We start from the raw sequence: 23,780 nt of genomic DNA, 5'->3' as shown, positions 1-23,780 counted from the left end.
AGAGAGAGAGAGAGAGAGAGAGAGAAGGCCAAGAAACCTCTCTTGGGCTTGACTGTGTGTAGTCGCCGCTAACAGCAACGGTTCCGGCATTAATGACTCGAACATCTATTTCGTGAAACAATGGATGACAGCACTTGAAGTCACCCGGTAGTAGGAATACATGCGCGGCGCGACCCCCTACCGGGCTCTCGCGAAGTCAATCGGCGAAAGGGTGCTTCGAACAGCCGACGATCAAAGAGCGCGATATTGTGTACCCCGCTAAATTTGGCAAATCAAAATTCAAGTTGCCATTGTGCGACGGGCAGGCAAGCATCTCCGTCGATTTGGGATAATTCGCGCGCGCCGAAATTGAGAGTCGGGCCAAACCAACTCCGTCGGGTACGTGATAGAGAACTTTCCATTTCCGGGATCATCGCACGCCCAAGTGCGTTTTGGCTGAATCTCTTGCATGTTTCTTACCGTTTTAGGCCACGTCATTGAGCACGTTTAAATGTATTAAATGATAATTTACACGTCTTAAGCACGTTACATATGATTTAAAACTTCACTGAGAAAAAAATATTTTAAAATTTATTAGCGAGATATGAAGTTTATTTTTCACAGAAATAAATTTTGTTTCATAGAAATAAACTTTATTTCGCAGAAATAAATTTCCATTAAACCAGTAAATTTTCAAGTATTTTTCCCTTAACGTGTAAAAAACAGCGGCTGCAAAAGGACTTCAGTTAATATTACACGTTTGTATACTGAGAAAAAAATGTTTGCTAACTATAATCACATAGAAAAACAATTACACACTATAAATTATTATGAAGAAAATCATCTTTAAAATAAATTCTTGTTTAATGTTAATGATAATAACCTTATATACATGTTATTAATATTATTTTCATGTTAGAACAACAGAAAAATATGATACCAAAAATAACTATAATTTCAGTTAGATCAACCATTTTTTATCTTAGTGCGTGTTTAAAAGTAACACGGTTAGACTTACAGTAGTGAGAGCAGGTTTCTTTTAAATAGCTGAAATTTTTTTACTTTTATTTTCTTTGAAATCCAAAGTCATTCTTGATCACAATCCCGCGGTCTTACATTCAAGCTGTATTCCGATATTCACTGCCAATAGTCGCAGTGTTGAAAAGTCGTTCCGTGATAAGTTGCGGCAGCGTGTAGTCCCATCTAGTCCATCAGTAACGCCATAAATAATTATTATTAGCCATATTGCGACTACTACAGCTCACGAGGTAAAGCAGTTGCGAATACGAATATGATGTCAAAAAATTTGGCAGAGAAATTCAACTGCTGAATGCCAAAATAAATGAAATGTATAACATGTATCAGAAATAATATATTGCACGCGACATTTTGCAATCGAAAGTTAACTGTTCTTAAGAAAGCTGTTCAAAAGGAAATATTGTTTCTTTTTAAAATCTTCATTTTTGCATCAATACAGTTAAAATAAAAACTGGAAAAACTTTGTTAGGAATCATATTATCGAAAATGACTCATAAATCCCATCGGAATATTCGTTGACAGTACCCAAATAATTTTTTATGCGCGGTCAAACTGTTTGTGTAGCAGAAATCAATTCTAACGGTGCATGTATCTTCTTCAGAAGCACCACTGCTACTTTCACATAACGCCTCAACGGTAGCCAAGCGCATACTGAAATCCTATGCATTTTTGCAATCGTCACGTACGTCTGTCTCGTTTTATACACGAGCGGTAGTTATAACGATCTCGTCAATCTTGCAGTGCACTGCAATGCCGTTCCGCAATACGTCATAGCTCTGCTGGCAGTAGTGAAGTAATTCCAGTACGGCTGCGGCGATGTACTACAATGACGTCATTTCGGTAGCACTGCCAGTAAAAACGGAACACAGCCCCAATCTTAGTGTCTGCTCATGTACACCGGGTGGCGCCTCTTCGCTCGCGGTCAATGACGTGCGTCGTTCGGTATATCTTCGCGCTGTCCGGACGCGTATCGATCTCGATTACTCTCAGCCAACGTCTCGTCGCGATCGAATTTATCGGCGAATGCAATCGATTCGACTCATTTGCACAGGCGAACACACATGTTCACATATACATATATTAGTGGGGTCAGTTAATTCCTATTCTTGATTAAATCTTACTAATAGCAACTTATCATTTATTCAGATAAATAATTAAAGAGGCTGGATGATTAAATTCGAAATACAAAGGACACAAATTCTTGTGTCCTTTGTATTTCGAATTTAATCAATTAAATTAAAACAATGATAATCAAATTCTCAATTTTAAATGCGTATATTTTTAACAAAAACTTTATTGTACATACCTAAGTATGATTAGATTGACAACAGATTAATTGTACTTGTGTATATCACAATAAAATTTCTGTTAAAAATATGTGTACCTAATATCAGCAATTTGATTCTTATTGCTTTCTTGTGTTCCTTCTATCTCGATTCTTATCATTTATAATCAGTGTAACAATGGACGTTGTTCACAATTTGATTTTGTGTTTAAGATTGTCTTAAATTTCCCAAGATGCTACAAGGGTCGTTTCACGCTTGTTACACAACATCTTGAGATAAATGTAAGAGGATAGTACATTTAAAATCGGATAAATATATAAATACCGTCTTAGTAATTAAAATATTAATTATCGTTTACTATGATTTTACGTTATTCGTCGGGAAATTTTTAAGTTTTATTGTGAAGAAAATGACTTTAGCTTGGAAACAGCACGAAGTTTTGAACTTTGTCGAAGTTTTTGAAGCGCGAATTCGCCCAGAGTGTTGCATCGATTTAAATAAGTAATAATCTCCTGGTGCGATGTCCAATGAATAAGCTGAATACGACAAAATTGTTCAGTACTTTCCGCTGTACACTGAGAGGAAAAATATCTAAGAAATAAAAAGTACTTATATACGATGGCTGCTAATAACATATTTGCTTATATAAAATATCTCTTAAACAAAAAAATATGCATTTCCTTAAAACCTTGGCTTTTCACGAGAGCAATTGTTTATTCTATTTAAAAAAAATAACGTAATTTTTTTAAAGTAAATACGTTATTAGTGCGCACTGAGTGAATATCCTTTATTTTTAAATATTTTTCCTCAATAGTGTAATAGAAATAGAAGGATGAATATTACTGTAGAGCATGTAAATGGACGTCCACAAACTTCCTAGATTTTTCCAGAAGAATCTTATCTAAAATCTTTCCTAGAATTTTCCACAATGTGCAGTCCAAAGGGTCTGGTTGCCATTCGTAACTGTCAGAACTAAACGTTTGACTCAGATCCGTCCGCAAACCTCGTTATATTTCCTTTCATATCCTTCAATGTGCACAACATAAGTATCTTATCGTTTATCTTGATACAAAAAGCTCGAATAACCGACATTATCTATATCCTTCTGACGAATGTCATCGGCAAGAGGAATCGCTGCTACGTCTCGAACTCAAATCCAAGTTGACGTACATCCGACAGAGGACTACATCCCGAATAATCTATCGCGAGTTGAACCGCGTAATAATTCGTTCAATTTGCTCCTCGTTCACGGCGAGTGCGAACGAGCCGCTCATGGTCTCTCTATCTCTCTCTCTGTCTCTCTCCCCTCTCTCTCCTCCCTCTCTCTCGAGCTAAAACACAAAGACGAAAAAAAACAATACAAGGGTATAACACCCGCGCTTTTCCGAGGAGAGAAAAGCCTCCAGGGCGAGGGGCAGAGGGGGAGGCGATAGCGTGCACATTCTTCCCTCACGCACGCGTCGTAAGTCGCCTCCTCGGCGAGCTACTACACGTCTCCGTGGCGGGGTAAGCCGACACGTGGAGGGGTAGTCGGGGCTCGTAGTGGGAAGCCCGACGTGACTCGCAGTGGGGAAGACTGGGCGCGGCCTACCGCGGGGTCGCGTATACAGCGCGTGTTATAAAAATAATATCGTTGTGGCCGGCGCGCTTTTGCGCGAGATATTCTGGCCGATAAATTCGCATCTCACGCCGCGTCGCCAACCCTGCGTCCCCGAACGCTCTCCTCGCGCTTGCACACGTGTCGTTCGCGCTTCCCACCGCGCCTCCACCTACAAGAACGCGCGAGAAAACGAGCACCGAGTCTGCCGTCGTGTCCTCCACCGCCTCCTCCTCCTCCCCCTCCTCCTCTTCCTCCTCCAGCGCCACGAGCGCTCATTGATCGTCGCGATCGCGAACCAGCTCGCGATCGAATCTCGCTCTCCGGCGAAAGAAGAAAAGAGAAGAGACGCGCGCGCGCACGGGCGGGAGGGAGACTGAGCGTGGGAGAGGGAGCGAGCTAGGCAGAGGGGGGGGGGGAGAGGGGCACCCCCACGTAGCGACCGGCGGCGCCATTGACAGCGTGGTACTGCGTGAACTCCTAAGCCGGATACCAGATACCGGAGCGGCGCCATTCGTATCGGCGTAATCGGCGTAACCGGTGCCGAGTTTGGCAGTCTCGCCCTCCGCGCGCCTCTCACGCGACCACCCCCGCGATTGATCCACGTGCGTGGCAGAGAGGAACACGCGCGCGTGTACTGTTACTGCTGCGGTGTGTGCGCGATATCGTTTCGCCGGTCGTCGGCCCTAAAACTACGACGTCCATCGTCATCATCTCCTCTTCCTTCTCTTCGTTGTCGTCGTCGTCGTCGTCATCGTCGCCGTCGTCGTCGTCATCGAAGTTCGGCGATCGAACCGTGTGCTCGCAAAATCGTCCCGGAATCGTCCCGGCGAACGGCCAATCGCATTGGGCCCGGTCTAGTCCACTCGGTTGGTAAAAAAGCGCGAGCCGCTCCGATACGTCGAGGGGATTCCTACGGCGGCCCAAAACGAGGGGAAAGGGAAAGTGAATGGAAGAGAACGAGAGAGGGTAGCGCCTAGAGAGAGAAAGACGCAGGAAGCGGACGCGCGCGCGGTGCGTGCGGGGAGGAGGGATAGAGGGACGCAGATAGAGCGACAGAAGGGCAGGGGAGGGGAGCTAGAAAGCTAGGCACCGGAGAGACGGGACGGGAAAGCATAGTCCTTTACCACCCGCACGAGTTTCCTTTCGACTGTCGTACGGAACGACACGCGGACGCCTTTTCCTCCGAGTGTAAGTGGACGAGAGTCGGACCAAGCGTGCGTTATTCCCATCGTCGCCATCGGTCGCGGTCATCATCGTCGTCGTTGCTGTCGTCGTCGTCGACTCGATATAATCGTCATTGCGCTGTGACGTAAATCGCGGTGTCGTCACATCAACCAAGAAGGAGGAAACAGCGTGCTCGCAAGAGGGAGTACACGCGGAACGGAAGGAAGCAGAAAACGGAAGAGAAAACTGAAGGGAAAGAGAGAAATAGAGAGAGGGAGAAGGAAAGAGTAAGAGAGGGAGAGAGCGAAAGACAGAAGAGGAGAACGAGAGAGAGTGAGAGAGACAAAGAGAGAGAGAAAGAGAGAGAGCGAGGAAGTGCGCGCGTCGTAAACGACGAGAGGAGAGAGGAGAGAACACACCAAACACTTCTCTCGTAGTAGTTGCCGAAACTTGGGAGTATCGTTTCATCGTCTTGAGACGCGCGACGTGTTCCTTATTTTGGGACGGATCTCAAAGAGGGCGTAGGGCGAAGAAGGTGATCGAGTACCTTTTTTCCGCTAGTCTTCCTTCCCTCTCTCTCCGCTTCGGTATAGCGCGGGAGATCAGCCAGTGTTTTAGTGCCAGTGTTTAAAGTCTACCTCAGTCGACAGCTCGCGGTCGACAAAAGCAGTTTAACAAAAGGATATATAACAGAGAGAGAAAAAAGAGAAATACGTATATATATATATATATATAAATATATATATATTATATATATTAAATATATATATAGAAAAAGAGAGAGGAGAAAGAGAGACCAGGAGACGGGAGCGCGTAGTCTCTCTGCGTTTTGTGTGACGAGTTCTGCGATAGAGAGAGCGAAGTTTTTAACGCGTAATCATGTCTCTGGATAAGTTCACGGAAAGTACCCTGCAGAAGGAGATGGACAGACTGGATATCGAGGAGAAGAACGGCGATGCTCAAAGGTAAAGCAAATTGTTCAGAATCCTCTCAGGAAATCTTATATATTATTTTTCTTTTTTTACTCGGAGAGAATTTTTTTTCTTAATTTTGTACTATTTATTCGCGCGGTGTATAATACACACACACACACACACACACACACACATACTCTTTTTTTCTGTGTTTCGGTGAAAATATATGATAAGGAAAATCTTTAGTCGGTTTGAAGATGAGTGTTCGCTTTGAATACTCCTCGGAAGAGGCAATCGGTAGTAGCCAAGCACGCGCGCGCACACACACACACAATATATCCGATAAAAATACAGATATTTTCGGCTCCGCAAGTTCTCCAGCACGGAGTCTCGTAGTTGAGAGTGAAGATTTCTTGAATGGACACTCACTCCCATTGATATTCGTGCAGATCTGCGATAGAGAGCAAAGTAGTACACGGGCATCGCAGTCACACGTATCGATAACCCCTATTTTGGAAAGTCCGGCGACGCGATAAAGAGTGACACGAGTAATTATCGGAGCAGCGCTCGCCCAAGCGTCGCCCTCGTCCCTCGGCTATGCACGTGGAAAATCTCAATTAGCCCAACGCGAACGAACACGCGAATTTCTCGCGAGAAAGAATAGGATACAGAGAGAGAGAGAGAGAAAGAGAGAGAGAGAAAAAGAGATTAAGATCATTCACGGTCGTCATTGTTCGTCGTGGAGGTCCGCAAGGTACAGATCGACGCGCAAAGTCGGGACTGGTATCTCCGATTGGTCGATTGCGTCAGGCGCGATTGTTTGCGAATTCGCTTTTTCAGCCGCGTGCGATTATATAACACGTCGTGGCGTAAATTCCCGTGTCGTTCGCTTCCGCTTTCGCCGAGCCGATCTCGTCCTTAGCCCTTCATCGTTGAGAAAAGAATACTTGGAAATTAATTTGTGGGATATAAAGTCTATTTCTATCTATTTATAGTACTTTTGTACTATAAATATATTTGTAGGATAAACTGAAGAAAAAATACTTGACAATTTATTTTTGGAATATAAAGTATATTTTAGAAATATACTTTTGCCTCACAAGTAAATCTGTGGGATAAACTGAAGAAGGAATAGTTGAACATTTATTTGTGGAATATAAAGTTTGTTTCTATGAAACAATTTGTTCATACATCCATAAATACAAATTTTTGGGATGAACTGAGGCAAAAATATTTGAAAATTTATTTTTAAGATATAAAGTTTATTTATGCAAAGTAAACTTTCGTTTCACAAATAAATTTGTGAGGTACACTGAGCAAGGAATATTTGAAAATTTATTTGTGGAATATTATTTTTCTGTGAAACGAATTTTTGTTCCCCACAAATTTTTGGGGTAAATTGAGGGTAAGATACCAAAAAATTAATTTGTGACATATAAAATTAATTTCTGTGAAATAAACTCTTCATAAACAAATTGACAAGTATTCAAATAGTATTTTTCTCAGTGCAAAGTAAGGATCTTTAACAAGATAACTTCTACTCAGAGAATGTAAAACGACACGTAGGAATAATCGGCAAAACCTCATTTCCGGTTCGAGAATGCGCCAACGAGTCACTTATCGTGACAAATTTCGCGAGACTAAATAAAACAAGTTCTCCCGTTACTTCTTCTTCACGTACGAACCAGCCGCTCTAAGAGGAAGAAGAAAAGAATTGTTCCTCCAAGTATTTTTAACAACCGATTGGTATCTTCGCTGTGTCATTACGCGTGTCGGTAAGGAGCGCATATTGTCAGTACTTAAAATAGACGGTCAGGAGGAGCGCTTTTCAGCAGCGTTACCTGTCGATTCACACACGTCGCAAACGTCAAACATAAATGGCGCGCGACTCGGATCGCGAAATTGTATCGCGATTCTGTGTCTCGATCGAGTGTCGTCTAATCTCACGGCCGGCGAGAATTACGCTCGCAAAGTCAACAACCTCCTCGATAAATATCGGCGATAACGAAAATCAAATTACGCACGCACGCCCTCCGTGCGCGCTGCTCGTACGCCGTCATTATGCTCGCTCGTTGTACGCCCGGCGCATTTACATTTTTCACAGCAGCTCGCTCGATGCTCAGGATCAACCTCGAGAATTGGACGAGAGTAGAAAATCACTCGATTATATACCGAGAATATGTAGTAAAAATTGAACCTCGTCGGTGTCTAGCCACGAGATAGTGAATTTCTGTCTAACATCACTGCACTGATAAAAGGATTTAATTGACGAAACCAAAATTTGACGGAATCAACCAAATGTTTGATAATTTCAAAAAATTTAGTTGCTGCTATTTCGTCTTACTTTCTCAGTAATATATTTATTATTCATTAAGCCAAACAAAATAACGGCAATAAAATTTAGTTGCTGCTATTTCGTCTTACTTTCTCAGTAATATATTTATTATTCATTAAGCCAAACAAAATAACGGCAATAAAATTTAGTTGCTGCTATTTCGTCTTACTTTCTCAGTAATATATTTATTTAGTCATTAAGCCAAACAAAATAACGGCAATAAAATTTAGTTGCTGCTATTTCGTCTTACTTTCTCAGTAATATATTTATTTAGTCATTAAGCCAAACAAAATAACGGCAATAAAATTTAGTTGCTGCTATTTCGTCTTACTTTCTCAGTAATATATTTATTTAGTCATTAAGCCAAACAAAATAACGGCAATAAAATTTAGTTGCTGCTATTTCGTCTTACTTTCTCAGTAATATATTTATTTAGTCATTAAGCCAAACAAAATAACGGCAATAAAATTTAGTTGCTGCTATTTCGTCTTACTTTCTCAGTAATATATTTATTTAGTCATTAAGCCAAACAAAATAACGGCAATAACTTCGAGAATTGGGCGAAAGTAGAAAATCACTCGATTATATGCCGGGGATCCGTAGTAAAAATTGAACCTTGTCGGTGTCTAGCCACGAGATAGTGAATTTCTGTCTAACATCACTGGACTGATAAAAGGATTTAGTTGAAACCAAAATTTGATGGAACGTTTGGTAATTTCAAAAATTTTTGTTGTTGCTGTTTCATCTTACTTTCTCAGTAAAATATTTACTTAGTTATTAAGCAAAGCAAAATAACGGCAATAAAATCTTTTGGTTGTAATTACTAAACATTTGATTGGTCACATCTTAACTAAATTTTGATTTTGTCAATCAAATCCTTTTTTCAGTCGTTAATATAACACATTTCTCCTAGTGGCTAGATGAATAAGTTGGCTGATAATTGAGCAAACGAAATTACAGTTGCGAGGTGAAAAATCACTGAGAAAATATATCTGAAAACATATTTGTGGAAGGTAAAGTTTACTTCTGCGAAATAAACTTTATATCCCATACAAATAAAATTATCAAGTATTTTTCTTCAGTGTAAGTGATTGTTATCTAGTAATGTTCAATTCTCTCTTCTGTTTGTTTTTATAAGATTTTTATGAAATTAACGTAACTTCAATTCTGATTTGCTACTTAGTTTTAAAACGTCGCATTTTTGTATTTAGTGTTGTTTACTTGTGCCGAGTGAGATATATTAGTAAGAAAAAAATGCACAGGCAGCAATTGAAATTTTTAGTTGAAACATTTAGTTGACTTGACTTTAACAAAATTTTAGTCTTGGTGTACGAAACTTTCGTTTCCACAATAAAGTCTTTTTTTCAGTGGTTATATAATAGTCAGATTATATATTTTGTAATAAACGTTTATTCTACCATATTTTACATGTACTATATGAGACTGTACTAGCTAGCCACTTTTAATTTAGTTTTTTATTCAGACCGGCTGATTGCAATTTTATTCGTACGTGTCGAACTATCGAGCATGCGTAATTATTTTGATCATGACTGAATGGGGAGCTCGAATCGAAATACCGTCGCGCAAAAATTGGAGGCCGATAGAGAGGAACATTCGAAGCCGAACGATGTCGACGATACGGCCAGTAGTTTTCTCCTCGGCTAAAGAGGACCGGCCCTGGCTTCGACGTTGCACGTGGCACGATTTCGTGATCGTCCCTGAAACGGCGTCGCCGTCAGCACGGTGACGACGTCACACCGGCGGGAAACTTTTCTCGGCCAAGTGTTTATTATCGCGTTCTCTCATAATGTTTACTTATCGCCTTATCGACCGATCGGCATTCTGTAATCGGGAAAATCGAACGACGCGGCCGTCTGATAAGCGTGATCGTGAGAAAGAATTAACGTGTCTAATTTTTTTTAAATATTCTCCCGAGAAAGAGAAAACCAATCTACTTCGTTTCGCAACTTCTCGCAAAATTTCGCATGAAGTGACCTCTTCGCGGAAAGTTTGAGTCTCCACATCGTGCAGAAGTTTTGAATATCGCGTGAATCGTAGAAAAATGTTCTATCTTTTTTTTCTCACTTACAGCTAATATTGTGCGTTGAGAAGATAAATCTTTGATATTTGTAACTGTAGAGTCACATAGAGAAATAATTACTATAAATTGTGACTGAGAAAAGCATTTTCTCTTCGTTATTAAATTCTACTAATATTAACGATAACAATCTTATGTGCATCTTCGTGTTGTAACAACCAAAGAATGTAATTAGGACCAAAAGTAACTATAATTTTAGTTAGATCGAGTATCTCTTTCTCTCAGTGTGTTTCCCGATATTTATTGCCCGACTCCAGCGTATCTCAGGAAGAAATAATTTTCGCGCGCTTTTTACAGACGGCAGGTATGAAAATTGCACGGTGAAGAAAGCTGTCCTTTTCCTTTTGCGCGCACAACGCTTTCATTGTGTTTGCGAGTCGGTAAGAATTTACCGAAAATGGCGGCGATTGTGGGGCCAGGGAAGAGGGGAGGGAGGGACGTATCGCGTACGTGACTTCAAGAATGACACCCCGTGAAACGAAAACGCAGCGTGACTCATTCGGAGGTAGGATAATAAAAGCAGGACCGTGACAAGACTTTCGTGAACGTGCTGCAATAACTCGTGTATCCCCGCATTCGAGCCATCACTGAATCGCCGGCCACGAGTTTGTGACCTTTGATACCTGACCAGGGTTTACCATTAGACAGCTCATAGTTCTACACGGCTCCCGCCTCGTTGTGCTAACAAAGCGATATCTTTTCGATGGGCACCGACAATACGGTGAACATGGCGTATTCTTGTTCAAGCGGGCTCCCAATCCTCGGCGAGACGTGCTCTGAGGCGGGCAAATTACTTTTTCAGGCCGAGAAAATAATGTCGGAAAATTTGAAGAGAACGACTGAATAGATACGTTTGAAAATTTTATACATATACTGAGAAAAAAATCTAAAAATTAACAAATATTTATTAACATAAATCAAATCTCAAATCAAATTCAAATCTCAAAACTCAAATCAAAATTCTTTTCATTCGAACCGGGTATTGTTTATTCGGTTTAAGTAAACAGTACTCCGTTAATTTTTTAATATTTTTTTTCCTCAGTGTACGCAATTAATACATTTGCACGTAAAGAAAAGAATTTTTTTACGAGGAGCCAGAATTTTTCGAACGATTGACTTTCTTAACTCGCTGTAAAGAGGAAATTAAACTTTCTTGTCAAAATTCGTTTCGCTTTATTTTACTGAAAAATAACTGAAACTAACATGCACTGCAGAGAAATTAATTTTTTGCTTAAATGTAAATATATCACCTAATTGCATATATAAACAGTTTAAATATATTCATTCAGTAGGGTGTAGCGGGGGAATTTGGATAATATTAAGCGTTTGCGGTAATTTCAGAAAAATATGAGACACCTTGTTTTATGTTTGAGGTTAGTATGTGCTATATATTCATATTTTTATGCTATATATCATATTTTTCTGAAATTGTCGCAAACGCTTAATATTATCTAAATACCCTCACTATTCAATTTACCCCGCTGTATCCTAACTTTCTTTAGATAAATTCCCGAGTATTGTTGGTCGTTTAGCCGGAGAGAATAATTTGCCCCTTTGAGAATATAAAAGTTGGACAACCTCTTGCGGATTTTTAAAAACCAGAAGATTTTTCCGAATTGAATTTCTCCACCGCTCCATTGCCTAATCCGTTCTATCCGACGACTCTCAATCGGTGACGAGCACGAGTTTCGCTCTGCTCGGAGCGAGTAGTTGTTGGAAAGTACGCGATTGCACGACAAAACTTCGGGGGTGTGTGGAGCTTTGAGAAACAAGAAAGAACCGTTCGTGCAGGATCCGGACGACAAATCCCAATGACGCTTCACGTGCACCCACGTGGAGAGAGTCCTTGCCAGGTACACGCGCGCGTACGCGTTCCCGCGCGACACGCGCAATTTCGAGAGGCAGAAATAGTGCAGTGCGCCGTGCGCCGCGACGCCGGTTAAAAATAACGCGGCGAAATAGACCATATACGTAGCACGTACAGTTTACTACGGCGCGAGTCCGCGCGGCGGAAACCGGCGATAAATAAATAGGCGGAAGAAGCGAGGGCGAAGGTAGAAGGAAGCGGCGTTCCGCGCTCGCAAACGTCGGCGCCGGGCGTGATGGGCTTCGTGTCGGACGTGTGTTTCGAAATCCGACTTGGAACTGGGTGAAAAAAAAACAGGGAAAACTGCCAAATGAGCAAATTAATAGTCGATTGTGTTGACGTAAGAGCGATCTCGACGTAATTGCCGTTACGAGGCAAATCGAAGAAATCAGTAAAATTAGTGTGATCTAACGAGAATAGTGTTCTAATGGAAATTATAATCCCTGCGAGTGTGATTATCCGTGGAAAATCGGGAAAGAGGGAAAACTCCGATCGTGCGACAATGAAAAAGTAGACATAAATTAAATTCACGACTCGGACAGTCAACAGCAAGAGAGAAAGACAAGCAGGTGGCTCGTCGATTCCGCCAAATCAAAGCGTGGGAAATCGCATACTTGAAGTAAATGCGCACTTCAAAAGCGTCGCGGGCGCGGTCGAAGGAAAAGAGAAGTGATTTGGTATGGAAATCGACACCGTGAACATTTACCTGACGTACACACACGCGAACATATCGTATAACTACGTGATATTTTTCTAAGTGTAAGTCTTACGTAATTTTCCATTACGTAAACGCGTGACGACACGTCGCGCGCGATTCTTCTTTCACGAGAAAAAGAGAGAAAGCATATACGCGACCGAGATTTAATTTTTTGAAAGACGTCAGTCACAATTTGCGTTCGAACGGACAAGATCAAAAAATTCGGTTACAATTGAAATCTTTGGCTACAAAATAAAATCTTACACGGAGAGAATATTGTAGCCCGTTTTTTTTTTCATATAAATTCTCTTTTCAATTTTGCCCTTTTTCTACATAAACAGAAGATATATCCAGGAAATAAAAAATAAATTCAGCGAGTACCGCATTAAAAAAAAAATATTTATCTGAACAATTTATTTTTGTGAGAAAATCCTTATAGCCCGCACAGATAAATCTTCAAGTATCTTTTTTCAGTGTGATAACATATTTACTTAAATCATAAATTCTTTCATTTAAATAGAACTAATCGTTCTCATGAAAATCTGAAGTTTTGATAAATTGTATGTTTTCCTATTTGTATAACATATTGCCTATTCGTATAGCATGAATATCTAAAAGATATCTTAGAGATTTAAAAGATATCCTACTTGTTTTAGATATCTTTAGGTTCCAAGTTTTATTTCAGATCTTTATGCTGTCTAGGAAATAAATATGTTAGCAGCTACCGAATAGATATTTTTCTCAGATATTTCTCAGATATTTTTCCTCTCAATATAATACACCAGAAAGAAGTACTTGAAAATGTAATATTTAGTAGTATTTAAAATTTATTCTCAGAAGTAAATATATATTTATAGATACAGAATAGATATTTATTCACAGAAATCAACTTTATATCTCACAAATAAATTTTCAAATATTTTTTTCCCAATATAGGTGCGAGAATAGACTATCGGTAAGGTCTGTCTTGATAAGAAATTTAAATTTCTTTGAAATAGTAAATTTCCCCTAGAAGTATAGAACAAATTTCTTAATGATATATTTTAATTTCTGAGATATAAATAGCATATAGAAAGTTTATAACTGCAAAATGTCGATCTATTTTAAAAATCTTTTGCTCCAAACTAAGAAAAGGTAAATGGAAATTATTAAGACGTTATTGAAACTGAAATTACCGCGCATCATTGAGGATTATCATTACATTATATAAAATCTGCTTTACGCTTGTCTCTGAAAAGAGCAAACGTCACACTTGTACCCGTACGATATACCGACCGCGCGAGTTTCATAATTAAGAATATAAATTCTGCCGAAACAAGCGACGTGAACGTGAGGCGCCGCGCGCTTGAGCCGGTCGCGAGTTTGTTTTTCCCGCCAATTAAAGCCTCCGCGAATACGTGGAGCGCATCCAGCCGAAACTTTCCACGCTCGTCGGCCCCGCTCTCCTCGCCGCGTTCCCTCCGCTTCTAAATCTCCTAATAGCGATCGTCATCGCCGCACTCGTCGGTCGCCACGCACGCATACACGCACCGCGCATTACCGGGGCCTCTTCGTATCAAACAAACAAAACTCGCCCGTACAAACGATCGTAATCTGCGCGAAATACGCGGTAACGAGATGGCGAATTTTTACGCACACTCACGGCTCCTGTCCACTCAGGCTTCTCCTCGCTGAGGAGCAAATAAACAATAAAACATTTCGTAGGAACATAAACATTTTGCGACTCGGCGAAAATGAGATTATCACCACCAGCGGCATCCGCGCGTGTGGCTCTTACGGACTGAAAATTGATTTCGCGAAAATTTCCTAAGAAACGCCACACAAGACACTCGCGGCAGGGTGTCGTAGCGTGGAGTAAAAAAGCCCTGCGTCGACAAGCCGCAAAACGAGAGTCGAACGAGCGAGGAATAAGGGAAACCGCAGAACAACCTCAATAAAGTAACGCGAGGCGCATCGCAAGGCGGCGTTGAAATTCGATGAAGAGACGAACCGCACGCGATTCTCTCACGCGATAGAGTGACAGAAACTGGAAACGTAACTGTCGAAAGCCCCTGTGGGTATATTTGCGCGCTCTTTCGAATTGGATCGACGGGAACGTGCGCGGAAACAAGGAATTTGGCTGGATTAACCAAATGTCTGGCGAAATGAAATGAACGAGCCGGAATTCCGGTTGAAGTTCATATCAGAATTCTGTCCAAGTTTTAACACACTGAGAGAGAAAGTACTCGAAAACTTATTTGCGGGACGCAAAGTTCTGTGTTAATTTCTGTGTTAATAGGTTAACAAGAATTTCTTCCCGTTAATCAAACCAAGATTTCCGTTCAACTTGAACAGCTGCAGATTCCGGTTAACTAGAAGTCTTGCTTGATTAATCAGAATCTCGCGCTGAGAAGAAGAATATTCGAAAGTTTATTTGTGGGATATAAATTTTACTTGCAGAAATAAATCCTGTTTCACTTCCTGTTTATTTCCAGAAATAAACTTCACATCTCGCAAATAAATTTTCAAGTATATTTTTCTCACTGCACTGGGAAGAAGATACTTGAATTTACTTCTGTGAAGTAAACTTTCATCCCACTTTCAAATAAATTTCCAAGTGCTTTTTTTCTCAGTGTGTATCACTTTGGATAGAATTCTCGTTCTTATTTCATCAGACATTTGGTTTATCCAACTAAATTATTGATCTGTAAAAAAATTGCCGTTTCCCATACAAATGGCGAGTTCAGTGAAAAATGCGCGCAGTAACTTCCCGTTTTCAGATTTTCCCAATTGCGCGACAGATGTACGATCCTTTAGGAGCGACGAAAACATGCGCTAAAAAAACAAAAATTTGCACCGGACCATAATTCTCTTAAAATTCAACCAAACATTTGGTTTGGTACGTTGAATCAACCAAATGTTTAGTAATTGCAACGAAATAATTTGATTGCCGTTTCGTGTGTGTTTTACTTCCTCAATAATACATACACTTGACACAAGTAGGAAACATGCAGTGCCAACTGAATACTGTGTCGTTTCAAGTACAAAGATAATGTTTTCAGTACGGGAGAATAGGTGAGTTGTCTCGCGCGAAAAGTGGCACGCGAGAAAATTGCGCGCAAAAATTACGTAATGATTTCGGGCAGTCGCGCCGTCGCGCTCTTTCTCTCTATTATTCTATAACGACGAATAATGACGAATAACTATAATAAATTTAAGTGGGCAAGGAGAGGAGCAGCGCGACGAATTACGGCTACGTGGCGGAACAACGTGCGTGACTTTAATTTAGAGCAGGCCAGTCCGGATACGACAGTTCGACGTGTACGTCGGGATCGCGAGTAATGTGGAGCGTAATAGCGAGCGGTTGGATTCCGAGAAATCGTGAAACTCTGGCCATGGTGGCCATGGAGCGACGGCCTGACGACGCGAAATGCGCGAACGCGACACGTGTCCGAGCGCGCGGCACGGCCCGGCCGCCATTTTCTCTGTCAACGTGCCGACACAGAGGAGGATGACGACACAATTGATGTCGCGCCGTGAGAGCGAAAGAGTTACGGCCGCGCGACGGCAAATCGGCCGGATCGCGAGGTGCACGACGGAGTCGCCGCGCCGTAATTGTTAATTCATCGAAAGTATGGCGGTGCGACGGCGTTACGTCCACATCGACCGGAGAGCCGGATAGAGCTCCTCTACGCGGCGTTGTCCGTGGCTCTATCTTCCAGTGAAAACGCGCATTGCGCCTTTTTTCGCGTCGGTAACGCAGGCACCTGCGACATCGCCCATCGCGGAAAATTCTTTCCGTCCGGACGCGACTCTCTCCCGGATCGGTACAGCGACCCGCGCACTGTGCTCCGTGGGAACACTTTGTGTGTAGCTGTTCCATTTAAACACTAGCCATTCGGTCATTTTGTGAAACGCGAGACACGTGGATGTTCACGTGCGGGGGCTGTCACAGCTCTTCGCACAGTTGTCGCACGCAGTCGTTACTAAACGAAAATTTCACGGAGGAAGTTAATTCTCGAGCAGCCCCGAATCGGTATAGCTACCCACGAGGTATTCCGTGGGAATACTTTATTAACTGTTCCATGTTTTAGTGTGTTTCGTGGAACGTGAGACACGTGGAAGTTCTCGCGTAGATACGGAGAATTTTGTAGTAAAAACTACTGTAGGATTTTGTAACTGAGGAATAAATGGCACTCTGCAGCACTATTCTTTTACTTCATATGTGTTACTTATATTTTGAGAACTGGACTACGCTGTTAAAACATTTGTTTTTAGTGAAATTTACTATGTTCCTTAGCAAGATAAATCTTACTGGCAGTGCTATATGGATTACTAAAAACATAGTAAAATTGGAAAGAATTTATATGAGAAGAAAATTTATAATATTCTCTCCATGTACAGCTCTGCGCACAATTATTGTTTACAGTTGTTATACTTGACGAAAATTTCACGAAGAAAGTCAATTTTCGCACACTGAACAAAAAATTGGGATAGATGCGCCAATTTTTCAATGAACTATAAACGATATTTAGAAATTCCAATTGAGGTTCCCAGAATTCTGCTTATCTCGCTTCTGTTTATCTCGAGACGTCTCGATAATTTAGACTGAATTCTCTGATAACTTCAATCAAAATTTCTGCATCGTTCACGTTTCACTAGAAATTGTTTAATCTGACCAAACTCTTGTTGTTCCGTGTAGCATTCCAATTTCTAGCGTCAAAAGTGTCACGGCAAATGAGTTCCACATTTAAATTTCGCTAGCGCAAAATTCGCTTGCAGTTGAAAAAAGAAATAATACATAAGAGAAAGAACAATTCCACTGTCTATATTAGAACTTCGTGCTTTTGCGAAACTAATTTGAGAAGCCGTAAAAGAAAAGCCGTTTTTATCCTCCTTTTCGTATCTTCGCGAAGAAAAAACGACTTTGCCTTCGTTCTTTTCTCAAAGGGAGGAAGTGTACAGTTTCAAAGGGCAACTCGGTGTTTCGAGAAACAACCGTTTCTCCCGTTGAACATTTTTTTTTTCTTCATTGTCCGTATCGTCATGGAAATGACGAAAAGGGACGGCATTTTCACTCCGTCTCATACCCTCCTCTCCCCTCTGTCAATCTCGACGTACCCACGTCAAAGTTCCCGCTGGGAAATCTCGCGGACAAAGAAACCAGGTAAATCTCCGACATTTGCCGTTCCGACGATCTTTCGGACGCCATCGTGGAATTTCTAGGAAGGCCCCATCGATTCCTCAATATTTCCCCGTCTACCTGAACAGAACCGACCAAACGTACCTGCTTAGATATACCGGCGTGAATATCGTACAGATCTGCGCTCTGAGAACGCTTGAGGAGGAGTGGCTTTGTGAAAATTGTGTGCGAAAATCGCAATTAAGCCGGACCGACCTTCTTCTCGACTTATTCCCTAGAATTGTTGCTCTCAGAGCATTATGAATTCCTCGTGCTCCTTTGGGATGTCCCTCTGAGTGATTTTTCTCAAGTAGGAGTCCCCGAATAAAGATCTCCAAAAAAAAAGATCTCAGTGATTTCCAGCAGTATTCTTTCTTTCGTCCCATAGACGAAATCTCTATGGAAATTACGGGAAAATCGTTTCATGAAAAGAATATTGTTCTCCAAGGAACGGTTTTCTTAACGTCCATATTTGTTCACATTTTATCTGCGAGTATGAGCGAGTGCACGGGAATATTCCGACTCAAGGCAAATTTCAGTTTCTTACGCACGAAATTCAAGTGAAATAATCCTACTCAGTGAAATAGCACGACAGCGTAAAAATGGCGGCACTGCTCAGTATAGCAGCCGCCATTTGTAAACCGGCTCTCGATGGCGCTCACCGATTAGCATACGAGTTGATACTAGTTAACCATGTCGCACAATAGTACCACGATTTGCTCTGCAATGTCCGTGAATATTCTGTTATCAATAAAACAGTAATAATTACGCTTCCATTTTGAATGGGTAAACTGAGAAAGAAATACTTAAAAATTTATTTGTGAAATATAAAGTTTATTTCTGTGAAGAGAGAGAGAAAAAGTTTATATCCCACAAATTAATTACCAAGTATTTTTTTTTCTCAGTGTATGATATCTTTATATATTTTTTTTTTCTTCAATATACTGTAATCAATAGAGAAATCATTATAATCTGTGATGAACAGACCATCATTGAACGAAGGGTTGACACAAATTACGGATATTAATACGATTTAAACAAATTGTATTATAACGTTAATTTCATTCTGTAAAGTTTTTGTTATAACAAATACTTGTATATGATATTAATTATAACATGAAAACATTTCCTAATTATGCACGTAGCAAATATATATCTTGAAAATATTTTAATAATATAAACATTATATTTTATAGAGATATTTAATTATACTAAATTACACACATTAATTATATTATATACGAAAAAATACCGTAATAAATATTACGTTATATTTCTTTTTACAATATTTCTTATATTTCTGTAGTATATTTTTACAATATACTTATATTTCTGTAGTAAAACTGAATTGTACTGAAGATATAGTAAAAATTATACTATATCTTAGTATAATTTTTACTATATCTTCAGTACAATTCAGTTTTACTACAGAAATATAAGTATATTGTAAAAATATACTACAGAAATATAAGAAATATTGTAAAAAGAAATATAACGTAATATTTATTACGGTATTTTTTCGTATATAATATAATTAATGTGTGTAATTTAGTATAATTAAATATCTCTATAAAATATAATGTTTATATTATTAAAATATTTTCAAGATATATATTTGCTACGTGCATAATTAGGAAATGTTTTCATGTTATAATTAATATCATATACAAGTATTTGTTATAACAAAAACTTTACAGAATGAAATTAACGTTATAATACAATTTGTTTAAATCGTATTAATATCCGTAATTTGTGTCAACCCTTCGTTCAATGATGGTCTGTTCATCACAGATTATAATGATTTCTCTATTGATTACAGTATATTGAAGAAAAAAAAAATATATAAAGATATCATACACTGAGAAAAAAAAATACTTGGTAATTAATTTGTGGGATATAAACTTTTTCTCTCTCTCTTCACAGAAATAAACTTTATATTTCACAAATAAATTTTTAAGTATTTCTTTCTCAGTTTACCCATGAGTATAAAAAGATACTTGGAAATTTATTTGTGAGATGTAAAATTTTTTCATAGAAATAAACTATATACTTTACAGAAATAAACTTTATATCCTATAAATAAATTTTTTTATAAATTCAGTCTACTATAGGAATGATAAATTTGACGATCTTGCTTGACGTATAATAGAAAAAGCATTCAAGTAATTATAATAATTTTGTGGTAAACATTATCAAATGTGCACGATATTTTTAAAGAAATATATCGCAATTTCGGTCATAATTCTGTAAAAGTTCAAAAGTTACAAAAGCATTGTTATAAAATTTTACTACAATATTTTCTCCATGTACAAATGGTATGCTTTAAGTAAGACGACGACGTTATCGCAGCAATATATTCACGATGACGTTATCGTAGCAATATACTCGAACGATTTGCGCAAACTTGCCCGCGAAGCATTCTCGCGCACTTCTTAGACAAGTTTCACTTTTCGATATCGCGACTGCTCCGTTTCATGTTCCCGACGGCTGGAAAATTCTGCCGGCGCAAGTCGCATCGCGAAAGTGCATCCAGCAGCCGGAGCGCATCAGTGTGATGCGCGCGTCAGGCTCTTGTCGTCGCGATAGTCGCGGAATTTTCTCCGGTCAGCTCGCGCGGAGTTCCTTGCACTCTCTTTGTCTCTCCTGACGATCAATGCACTCGCGAAGCGATTCCGTTTCCACCTCGTAACCGAGGCGGACAGACGACGCTCCGTGTCGCTGGCCGCGTAGTCTTTCGTCATCGGATGCGTTCCTGGAAGTGCAACGGAGACGCATCTCTCCGAGGGTCCTCGGCTAGCTGCGGCCAGCAGTTTCTCCGTGGCATTGATTAGTCTGTCTTATCAGCGGGGCTCACCTCGTGCAAAGCATTCGCCGCGAGAGCGTTCAACCTCCGTTTCTCTCGCGAAAACTTTGTCCTTGCCGTCGGAGTACGGAGAAAACGCGACACTCGTGCCCCCTCGTGTCTGACTTCACCTTACACTCTGTTTTCAATATTTTTTTACACATAATATAAAGTAGAATCCTGAGAGAGAGGATATCTAAGAAGTCTGCTAAATCGGGCCTCATCAACTTCATCATTATTATTGAGCATAAACAGCATCTAACGGGTAAAAAAAGAGAAATGAATGAGCAATGAGAAATATAAACGACAATTTTCAGATCATATCTTATTTTGTGAGAATATTTACAAAAATCAGCTACGATTTCGGCAACTCTCCCCTACACTGGGAGAAAAAAATAAGTGGTTTTAACCGAACCGAAATTATAAGTAGTTTTTTTATTATAATTTATGGTGATTACTTTTATATGCGACTATAGTTACAAATGATATATTTGCTCGTACTAATGTAAAATATTTTTTTTTCTAAGAATAAGAAAATACACTTTCTTAAGACCTCAGCTCTTCATGAGAAGCAACAGTTTATTCTGTTTAAAAGATAAAAGAATTTAGATCTAAGTAAATGTGTCATTGGGGTACACTCACCGATTAATATTCCCAATTTCTTAGATATTTTTCTCTCAGTATGTGTATACATTTTCCATTTTTTTACAGTTCTGTAAAATAGAACTTTACACATAATTCAGAATAAAATAAAGAAAACGGGCGTGGAGAAAAGTAGAGTTGGAGGCGAGAAGACGAAAGACGGAAGAAAGGCTTGAGAAGTTTAACGCAGACCAAAGGCGAGAGTCACTTCCGCACAGACGCTAGTCCCGCTCGTGGCGACTTAAAGAGACTTAATTGAATTATGCGATCGCGTCCGATTGTTGCGCCACGGGGCTTTTCCTCCTATTTCGGCGGCCACGTGTAACGGCTTGTCGTAAACGCGTACAGAGGGGTCTTCGTGGCTGCCTCTTTCCGGTGGCCGGTCGTGAACTAAGCGCGGTCACGCGAGCTTACGTAAAAAGGAACGTATCTGGCTTTCGCGATCGAGTCAGGTCGAATGCCATTATTTATTCAACAGCCTCGTCCCACTTTGTGCTCCGCCGCCCCAAGCCCGTGCAAGCCCGCGACGTCAGGGTGAAAGAGAGCTAAAAAAATAAAACGAGGCTGGGGAGGAAGGAGGATGGGAGAATGGAGGGAGCGAGTCGCAGAGTGCCGGAAGAGTTTGGACATTCGGCGAGCTCTCCGAGATTTATGATATTTTTTCATGCTCTTCCCCCTTTGTGCGGCGCGCACTGCTCGAGAGTCTCCTCGTTAATTCGCGCCTCATTTTAATACCCATCGTGCTCCTCGTCGTGGAAGAAGAAACTGAGCCCGCGTACGTCCATTTAACATCCGAAGGAATCTGCAAGAGTGCAGGGAAATAAGTTCCGGAAGGAGAAACGCGTGAGAGACAAGTAATCGGGATTTTCTCCATTTTCGACGCGCTATTATTCCGTGGAAATTTCCGCGGCGATTTGGCCGTTTATATTCCGCGACACTCAAGAGAATGCTTTTGCAGTCATAGCGAAAATTTAAATCTAGAAATGAGGAATCAGCTAAGATAGATGAAAATAGCTGGTGAATACTGCGCAATATCGGGTATATTTTATACTCAATCGATACAGAGAGATGACAGAAGGAAAATTTCTATCTAAATTATTTGTGAAATTTGGCACAGAACAGTCTTTCTGCGTGTGGCGCCCATCCAGATTGAAGTTTCTTATAAACATTGACTATGGCCGGTATTCATAGTCAGGTCTTATATTTAAGACTGTCTTAAGTTCATCTTCAGATACTTTGTAGTCAATGAAATGGTCCCTATATCATCTGAAGATAAACTTACAACAGTCTTAACTATGAATACCGGCCTATGACAGGTAAAAGAGACCAGCAACGAGAGACAAATGAATCTATAATCCTCATATTTCTCTAAATTCGATTGCAAGTATTGCTAGAACATTGCTGTAAATTCTACGCGCCACAGACAATTTTCCAACAGATACAAAAAACGGCGATACATTTTAACTGCGACATTTAAAATTCTGTGTGAACTAGCAACATATTTTTCTGAATGTTATGTGTTGCCTCCAGTTTATACTGCTACATACAGACCTCGATTTACAATCAGCGCGCCAAAAAAAAGATTTGATTGTATGAACTAAATGTTTGGTGAGATATCAACGTACCAGAATTCCGGTTGAAGTTACCAGAACTTTGTTCAAAATTAACAAGACCCACCTAAATTCTCTTGCTAAATGTATTGCTGGAATGCTGCCGCCACAAATTCCACGCGCCACAGGCGATTTTCCAGCAGATACAAAAGGAACGATAAATTTTAACCGTAGTAGTTTAAAATTCTATTTGGACCAGCGAAATATTTTTTTACGTGTACCGTGCGATCACGCAAAACCCCGGGCGGAAATGATTCGAACGGAACTGGACGACGATGAGGAGGAGGAGGCGGAGGAGGAACGGAGGGACGCGAACGGTCGGGCACACGGAGAAAAGCGCGAAACACGGCGGCGGTGATCGGCGGAAAGGGAGAAAACGAAAGAAAGCGAGAGGGGATGATCGCACGCGGAGGCGCCAGCGGGAGAAAGAGAGAGAGAGAGAGAGAGAGAGAGAGAGAGAGCTCGGCGGGTTCTAACGAAATTTTAATTAAATTTCATAATCTGGAGACGACGTTGTCCCAGGCATTGTGCGCGACCGGGACTTAAG

General features: G+C 40.4%; 1 protein-coding gene across 5 annotated transcripts in view; it reads left to right on the top strand.

Annotated features, from left to right (window-relative positions):
* The window catches only part of LOC116847478 (insulin-like growth factor 2 mRNA-binding protein 1), a 147,957-nt gene that overhangs the window by 55,825 nt on the left and 68,352 nt on the right, over window positions 1-23,780 (top strand). For 2 of the 5 annotated variants that reach the window (XM_032822524.1, XM_032822523.1), the window contains exon 1: window positions 5,031-6,032. The exons of the other annotated variants lie outside the window; for them this stretch is intronic. In XM_032822524.1, the coding sequence (XP_032678415.1) occupies window positions 5,947-6,032 (86 nt within the window). In that variant the 5' untranslated portion in view covers window positions 5,031-5,946. Of the gene's footprint in view, window positions 1-5,030; window positions 6,033-23,780 lie in introns of those variants that run through there. 5 annotated transcript variants of the gene reach the window in all.

This window comes from Odontomachus brunneus, unplaced genomic scaffold, assembly GCF_010583005.1.
Source record: "Odontomachus brunneus isolate Ranch 3 - 2012 unplaced genomic scaffold, Obru_v1 Obru_scaffold_078, whole genome shotgun sequence".
Classification (NCBI taxonomy): Eukaryota; Metazoa; Arthropoda; class Insecta; order Hymenoptera; family Formicidae; genus Odontomachus; species Odontomachus brunneus.
This window is presented reverse-complemented; position numbering and strand designations above follow the sequence as displayed.